This window comes from Schistocerca nitens, chromosome 5 (genome assembly GCF_023898315.1).
Source record: "Schistocerca nitens isolate TAMUIC-IGC-003100 chromosome 5, iqSchNite1.1, whole genome shotgun sequence".
NCBI lineage: Eukaryota > Metazoa > Arthropoda > Insecta > Orthoptera > Acrididae > Schistocerca > Schistocerca nitens.
Window position 1 is genome coordinate 356572517 of NC_064618.1, and position 9299 is coordinate 356581815.

General features: G+C 36.7%; 1 protein-coding gene across 1 annotated transcript in view; it reads left to right on the top strand.

Annotated features, from left to right (window-relative positions):
- Nucleotides 1–6681, top strand: part of LOC126260178 (DNA polymerase eta) — a 210439-nt gene extending 203758 nt beyond the window's left edge. The window contains exon 9 of the mRNA XM_049957441.1: nucleotides 4466–6681. Within this exon, the coding sequence (XP_049813398.1) occupies nucleotides 4466–5630 (1165 nt within the window). The 3' untranslated portion in view covers nucleotides 5631–6681. The remainder of the gene's footprint in view (nucleotides 1–4465) is intronic.
- The last annotated feature ends 2618 nt before the right edge of the window (nucleotides 6682–9299 follow it).

Consider the following 9299-nt stretch of genomic DNA (forward strand, 5'->3'; position numbering starts at 1 on the left):
AGTGCTAACTGTTTTACTGTGTGAGGTGATTAATTAAGACACTGGATTCGCATTTGGGAAGCCAGCAGTTCAATACACATCTAACTGTCCAGATGTAAGTACATTCAGTTTGGACACGGGCAATTTTTTTCACCCTCCTTTGACAGTCTGAGGCTGTATTCCATCTCTAAGGCCTTCATCGTTGATGAGATGTTAAACTTTAATATCTCTTCCTCCCTTTTAATTAGGTTTTTTGTTTTGTTAGTAATTTTCACATGTTTATTCTCCTTCAGAATGGAGTTGTACTTATGTGGATGAGTTCATGCTACTTTTTTTCCACTAATCATTCTACTTTTTTTCCACCAATCATTAATTCAGCTGTAAATTGTTGTTGACACGTTTATTCGTCTCGTGTGCTTTGGTTCTCAGATGAACATCTATCCTGGAATGTGGCTCCACCACTTTGCTTAATGGGGAGACAGATTTCACATTTAAATAATTATGCTGCTGCTCTTTTTTTTTTCCCCCACTTACATGTTTTTATTTATCTGCTTAACTTTTAACCTCCATTGTGTGTTTCGTCTGTAAATGATAATAGTATCTTGGCCACTGGCTAGTTGTACTGACTGTTACACATTAATGCTATTTGCAAACATGGCTATATGTATTTTGTAGACAGTGCTGTACAGTGAGTTGCAGCACTTCATGTAAGTAATAAATCAAGAATGTGTGATAAGATGAAAGAAATGTTTTGGATCGTTAAGGGAGACAATTTAATTGGTATGGAGGATTGAATTCAACAGTACAAGAAAGAAAAGAAGTAGGAGAATGTAGACCATTCAAAAGAAATGAAAGATGAAGATACCTGGTAGAACTTTGCACAGAGCACAATTTATCATTGCTAACATTTGGATTAATTTATAATGGTAATTATATATTATTACAACCAGATTTGAAACTGAAGCACCTTTCGAGGAGAAGTCCTGGACTGTAACCATAATTTATAGATTATGAACTGCAGATTAAAACAGAAGAAATTGCAGGAAGGTTGGTAATTTATGAGATAGGGAGGGGAACATGGAGAAATTGAAGGAACCAGAGGTGGATGAAAGTTTCAGAGGGAGTTTTCGCCAATAACTGGCTGAAATGAGGGAAGTGAATACAGTAGAAGATGAATGGGAACATGTGAGAGACAAAATAATGAAAATAGCAGAACGCCAAATAGGGAGTAAATGAGTCCAGTAGAAATCCTTGGATAGCATGCAAAATAATAAATTTCATTGATTAAAGGAGAAAATATATAAAAGGATCAAAGGTGGCTGGCAAAAGAGAATACAAACCTCTGAAAAATGAAACTGACAAAATTGCCAGATGATAAAGATAGAGGAGAAATGCAAAACCGTAGGAGCATGAATGGCTATGAGAAAGATGGATGGCGCGTACAGAAAAGAAGCAGCTGTATGAATATCAAGAACTTAGTGAGCAATAAAGGGAATGCTGAAAGGTGGTAGTAATGTATAGAAGAGCTGTAGAAAAGAAACAAACTTGAGGACAATATTATAGAAATGAAATAGTAAGTTGATGAAAATGAGACTGAAGAGATGATACTGTTACTCATTTTTGACAGAGCACTGAAATATCTTTTTCGGAACAAAACACCTGGAGCAGGGATATTCTCTCAAAGTAATTTAGATACTTGTGATAACCAACAATGAAAATACTGTTGCTTTTTGTATGCAAATGGTTCAAATGGCTCTAAGCACTATGGGACTTAACATCTGAGGTCATCAGTCCCATAGACTTTGAACTACTTAAACCAACCTAACCTAAGGACATCACACACATCCATGCCCGAGGCAGGATTCGAACCTGTGACCGTAGCAGCAGCGCAGTTCCGGACTGAATCTCATAGAACCACTCAGCCACAACGTCCGGCTTTTGTATGCAACATACAACAGATTTGAAGTAAATTTAGAGAAAGCTTTTGACAGTGTTGACTGGAATACACTCTTTGAAGGCACCAGTGATAAAATACAAGAAAAAAAGTGTTCTATATGTATGTGAATGTGAAAGGTAAGCTGTAGTTGATAATGGAAAGAGACTGGTTTTGAAGCCTATCTACAGTGATACTCAATCTGCACATTGAGCAAGCAGTGCAGGAGACCAAGGAGAAATTTAAATAGAGGGTTAATGCTCAAGAAGAAGAAATTGTCATTCTGTCATAGATGGAAAAGACCTTGGAACAAGAGTTGCACAAAGTGGATAGTATCTTGAAGAAAAGTACAAAGATACAACAGGGTAATGAAATGATGTCAAATTAAATTAGGTGATTCTGAAGGACTTAAATTAGGAAATTATGTGCTGGAAGTACGGTATGAGGTTTGCTGTATGGGCACCAAAATACTGACCATGGCCGAAGTAGAGATGATATAAAATACAGATTTGCAATAGCAACAAAAGCGTTTCTAAAAAAGAGAAATATGTTAATGATTCGTGTAAATTTAAGTGTTACGAAGCATTTTATGGAGGCATTTATCTGGAGTGTGGCCTTGCATGGAAGTGAAACGTAGATGATAAACAGTTCAGTCAAAACAAGAATAGATGGTTTTGAAGTGTGGTTCTACAGAAGAATGTTAAATTAGATGGATATATTGAATACAAAGCGAAGACCTCGGGAGAAAAAATTATGGCACAGCTCTATTAAAAGAAGGGATTGTTTGATAGGACACATCATGAGGCATAAAGGAATGGTAAATTTGGTAATAATGGGAAGTGTGAGGTATCAAAATTATAGAGGAACACAAGGCATGGCTACAGTAAAAAGGTTCAAATAGATGCAGGGTGAAATAGTTATGGAGAGATAAAGAGGCTTGTATAGGATACACTAGCATGGAGAGTGCATTGAATCAGACCCCTACAAGAAGTGTCATTAAACAGGAAAAACTTTTATTGTACAGGGTGACACACGAGAGACGGACAGATTCGAACTGAGGGCGTGGTGGTGGGAGATGGTTGTGCTGGGGATAGTTCTGATCCACACAAGACACCATTTCATTTACTCAGTCACTATGGAGCAGTGGGACTTGCAACGTTGAGTGTTTGTCTATGACAGTTTCATAAAAAGTGGTGAGTCTATTATTGCTACACAGCGATTGTTTCATGTGCGGTTTAATGTCGGTCGACTTGGAGCTGTTCCGAGCTATAACACAATCCTCAGATGGGTTGAAAGCATCAGATCAACTGGAAACACACTGGATAAGAAGCATCCTGGCCCAAGACACAGAGTAACGACACCAGAAAATGTTGAAAGGGTAAGGCAAGCGGCAGTTAGAAGCCCAGGACGGTCAGCTAGACATCATGCTAGTGAGTTACGAATCAATCGTGAATCAGTTAGACGAATTTTGCATAAAGAATTAAAATTCCATCCCTACAAAATGCTCATTGTCCAACAACTTAAGGAAACTGATTTTGTTGTACGAGAAGACTTCGCTTACAGAATGCAAGTGATTTTGGGATTGAATGAAAATGAAATTTTATTGATGAGCGATGAAGCTTATCCACTAGTGTCCTCTACACTCAGAAAAAGTAACAGCCTGGTGTGCTCTTGGCTCTGTTGGCGTTATTGGACCTTTTTTTTATAATATATATATGAGAACGGGGCCACAGTTACTGTTAATTCGGTTCGTTACATTCGTATGCTTAAAACATTCTTGAAACCAGAACTAAGAAGACGACGAATCCCTTTAAAATGCGTTTGGTTGCAGCAGGATGGGGCATCATCGCACACCACCAACACTTCAATGACAGTTCTTAGACGCATGTTTCCTGGCTGGTTTATCTCACATTTTGGCAATGTTCCTTGGCCTCCCAGGACTCCTGACTTGTCAGTATGTGACTTTTTTCTGTGGGGGTACCTTAAGAACTGTGTCTATAACCACAAACCACGAAATTTGGACGAGTTGAGAAATGCAATCATTCAAGAAATTGCTGCCATCTCTGCAGAGATTTTAGTACGTGTGATGGAGGATTTTGAGAAAAGACTTGAGTCCTGCATTCGAAATGATGGACATCACCTCGACGACATTATTTTTCACAAATAACTTTGTTAACTAAAATGGCAAATAATGAGCTTTGATTTTGTGTAAAAAAAACATGCGTTAATTTTAAAGTTAGCTGAGTATTATTTCATTAAAAACCGTCTGTCTCCCTTGTGGCAACCTGTATTTTTATTACAATTACGTATTTTCTTTGGCGATAACCACAATATATTTAAAACTTATTTACTCCAGTAACACACATCTATGCATCATATGTCCTTTCATTCGTTATAATAAATCTGTGACAACATTCAAAGACTGCATAGTGATATTTGACAGTCTGCTCTTATGTTTGGTTGATAATACTGCTTATTATGATAATCATGATTTGGAAAACATCATTTCATGTGCCTGAAAATTATATTTGTAATTCTTTTTTTTTAATACAGGGACCCTGCTGTTACTTTCCTTGGAATATCTGCTGGGAAATTCAGCAATGAGGACAGGACACAAAATAAGACAATAAATTCATTTTTTAAATCAAGTGAGAAAAAGCAACACACAGAAGCCGAGGGACAGAATACATCTAAAGCTAATACTGAAATTAATAATATAATGAAAGGTAGAACAGAACCACTCACCTCTGTCAGTTACTCAGATGACACTGAAAGATTGCATGGCCATCATCGAGATGGAGAGTCCTTTTTTATGGCTTATTTTAAAAGGAAACATGAAAGCAAATTGAGTAAGGCACATGGAAGCTTGCATGTTGTGGACACCAAATCAGAAAGATGCATTGAGTCTCTGACAGAATTATTGCCAGGTGATGATCAGCTGAATAGGAAACAGTCATTAGTGACCACTGAAGAGAGTAGTAAAACTGAATCTTCTAATAAATGTTGCGAGTCATCAAACAGTAATCATGCTGAGAATAGTGAACAATGGATTAGTCCTCATGAAATATTCCCAAGTCTACATGAAGCAGATGAAGAGACAATAGCACTTTTACCATCACCAATGCAAAGAAAAATAAGACACTCAATAGGAACAAATTGTAAAACTTCTAATAGTGATGTGGTATGTGTTGCAGATACTTCTAGTTCAAATCACTGTAAAGATAAGGCTGTAACTTCAAAAATGCCTGGAAAAACCAACACAGATGTGCATGACAAGCAATTTACTGAGGATTATGCAATGCCAGTTAAAAAACAATGTTCTTCAGATACAGAAAGTATGAGACAAAACCAGGAGACTGGAAGCAATTTTCTAGCCACTGAAGTTGGTGTATCAGGCTTTTCTTCTCAGACTAATAATGTAAAACATCATGATGTAGTGTCCAGTAATGTAGCAAGTGATGTATGCCCTCACTGCAAAAGCATAGTGCTTTTAAGTGAGTATCCTGAACATTTAGACTTCCATTTAGCAGAGAAACTCCATGAAGAACTGAACAGTGCAACCAGTGTAGCTAGTACAAGTATACGAAATCAAGTACCTAAAACCAAAATAAATCTAAATAAAAGAAAGAAGGGTGGAAATGTTAGAAACAGTCAGGATAACAAAACAGACACCAAAAAGGTTAAGAGTATAACAAGCTTCTTCACACCCCTAAAGTAAAAAAAAGATTAATTAACCACAATGTAAATACCTCATACCTATGATTTTTTTATGTTACATCCTTCTTGCTCTTAGTTTTATATTACAAAATTGTAACACATTATGTGTGACTTCTTTTTTACAAATTCTGAACATTTTATTAATGTGTGTGTGTGTGTGTGTGTGTGTGTGTGTGTGTGTGTGTGTGTGTGTGTGTGTGTGCATGCAGCAGCGTGTATCTTATGCAGGTGACATAATGCAATATTATTGTGTATTTTTATTATATTGGGTCACATATTTTATTCACATAATGTATGTTTCATTCAATGATGTAAAACTGATGATACTTTTTAGTCAAATTTTTGTGAATTGTAATGTGTATATGATCCTTGCAAGAGTGTTAGTGCTCCATTGGCTCTCCACAGTGGCAATAAAATAGAAACAACAATTAATGTATGAGAGATTTATGGATATATCATGTTTTGTTTTATTTGCATTAATTTTGAGGGTATTTATTAAAGTAGATTTTGGAGTGATAATGTAAGAGAAAATGGGTGTTCTCACCATTAATGACAAAAATCTTGCTGAATCCAGGAGAAGTACACATAAAAGAATATTGGCTCTCAGATATTCATAACGTGTGTCTCTCCCTGAGTATTACAGGGAAGTGATTATTTTAAAGAAGTAAATAGATGGAGAGACTGTAGTGCTGCTACTGCATTATATTCCTACTGCAGTGCTTAATCTGAAAGATAGCTAGCCACTACACTTGCGTAATTATTTATGTTACTTGTCATAATTTTCTTTTATGGCCGTGCCTAGTCTTACTTCATTATTTATTTAAAGGCTTTGCTGTTTTACTTTCAATGTTTTATAAAATTTTAATAATTTTGTAACATGTGAAGAGTGTATTTGTGTAAATATATGAGTGTATACACGGTGATAATTTTGCCAGATAAAATCTGTGATTAAACTGAAACAAGAATTGTTTCACATGTTCAGTCAATAACTGTTATTTTTATTACTGTATGTTTACAAAACACTGCCTTTGAGAAACAAGTGTGTGATCGAGAACTGTGCTTGTCTGTCTGTGATAGATAAATATTTATCTTTTATATTCCTAATATTAATTAAAGTGAATTGCACATTTTGTGTGTTTTACTTAGTCTTCCATATTTTATCCATTCATAAGATACACAATAATTTTCTTTTTTCCACTTTTATTTTTCTCACTTAATGTAGATGTCTGTGTCACATTTTGTGCCAGTGTGCTGACAAATGGTCGGCCACCTTCTAGTGATTAGCATTACTTTAAACGAATTCAGTACAAAGTGCTTTTATTCTACATTTAAATTTTTGATTTTTTGTTCTGGAAGAATATTTGAATTGTGGGTCCATTTACTGTCATTACAAAAAGTTATGATAATGAGGGAGGTGATACTGATGATGAAGATGATCATTTACAAAGCACTGTATATAGTATAGTCTTTCTAGAGTTGCAGTCTTAAGATACAACTAGTTAAAATATTAGACTCATTTGAGTAGCTGCTAGAGGGCTCGTGCGCAGAGCTGAAGTTGGATTTGAGCAGTGCCTTCTCCCAATTCTGGCTACTTGGAGTGTAACTTTTAGCTATTTGATGAGTAAGTAGCAAGGAATCAGAAACTGCCTGGAGAAATTCTTCTAGTGCTCACAAGCTACAAGATTTGTGCATGTGCACAGCTGTTTTAAGTTGTAGTGGAGATAATCTCCAAATGACTTGTGTTTACTGTTTCATTTTCAAAGCTGCTGCAGTAGCTGTGTTTGCAGAATTTTTGTTTTTACACTTCATATCTCACTGTGTAACTGTAATATTATGAAAAGGGTACAATGCTGCTCGCCATGTAGCCGAGAAGCTCAGTTACGACTTACCATCTCCACTATAAGGTGAGTAGCAATCTATCATTTTCATAATAGTGTCATGATTCCATCCTGGATTTTCCATTGCTTTATTTTGAATAATTGTAATATCTTACCACAAATAAATGTTGTGTGTGTGTGTGTGTGTGTGTGTGTGTGTGTGTGTGTGTGTGTGTGTGTGTGTGTGTGTGTGTAGATTTTGAGTACTGGTAATTTATTTTCATTGTATTACATAAGAGAGTAAGACTCATAAATTCTAGTGGTTTGCATTCACATGAAACGTAGTAATTCGGTAATTATCAACAACACAGAAAACAAACAAATGGTTCCTCAAGATACTTTCACAGATATTATTTCTTGAAATAAAACCCAATGAACAGGTTTTTAATCACAAAGTTACCAGTATCTCACCAACAACCATGTATTTCATTTTGTGCCCATAATAAGTAATCATGAAAGAAGGTTGTATACATGGAAGAGGGCTGGAGCCACTGGAAGGTTTCAGATAGTTTATATAATGGTAACACAGAGATTTATGAACCAGGTTTTAAATTGTAAGTCCTTTCCAGGGGCAGATGTGGACCAAGACCACAATCTGTTGGTTATAAACTGTAGATTAAAACTGAAGAAACTGCAAAAAAGTGGGAATTTAAGAAGATGGGACCTGGATAAACTGTAAGGACCTGAGGTTGCAGAGAGTTTCAGAGAGAGCATTAGGGAAGATTGACAAGAACGAGGGAAAGAAATACAATAGAAGAAGAATGAGTAGCTTTGAGAGATGAAACAGTGAAGGCAGCAGAGGATCAACTAGGTAAAAAGACGAGGGCTAGTAGAAATCCTTGTGTAACAGGCGAGATATTGAATTTTATTGATGAAAGGAGAAAATATAAAAATGCAGTAAATGAAGCAGGCAAAAAGGAATACAAACGCCTCAAAAATGAGATTGACAGGAAGTGAAAAATGACTAAGCAGAGATGGCTGTAGGACAAATGTAAGGATGTAGAGCTGCATATCACTAGGAGTAAGATAGATACTGCCTACAGGAAAGTTAAAGAGACCTTTGGAGAAAAAAGAACCATTTGTATGAATGTCAAGAGCTCAGATGGAAACCCATTACTAAGCAAAGAAGGGAAAGCAGAAAGGTGGAAGGAGTATGTAGAGGATCTATGCAAGGGCGATGTTTGAGGGTGATACAAATGAAAACCTTAAATTTGTAATAACAAATTGAAATTTCGCTCCGTTATCCTGTAGGTTGGTAAGCTTGCTACAAGCAGCGTGCAGAATGGTCTGTAGGTGGCAGCATAGTGCAGATGCACACTTACCGTCGCAGTATCAATATAAAGATGGCCGCCCTACGTGCGATTTGCACCAGGGAAGAACAGCGTTCCGTTATTCGGTTTTTGTGTAGTGAAGGTGTAAACCTATTGAAATTCATTGACGAATGAAGGTTCAGTACGGTGATGCATGTTTGTCACAGCAGCAAGTCTAAGAATGGAGTAGGAAGTTCGCAAATGGTGTGACTTCAGTGGAAGATACTCCTTGTCCAGGTCAGGCACAACGAGTTGTGACTCCACAGAACATTGCAGCAGTTGAAGCCATAGTGAAGGAAAACTGCCGAGTGACACTGAATGACATTGCAGCCTGTTTACATATTAGTCATGGGTCGGCACACCACATTGTGCATGATGTGCTCCAGTTTCACAAAGCGTCTGCAAGATGGGTGCCACGGCAGCTGGGACTCCTGAAATTAGAGAATGACGTATTGATGCTTGTGAAGAACTTCTTCGGCACTT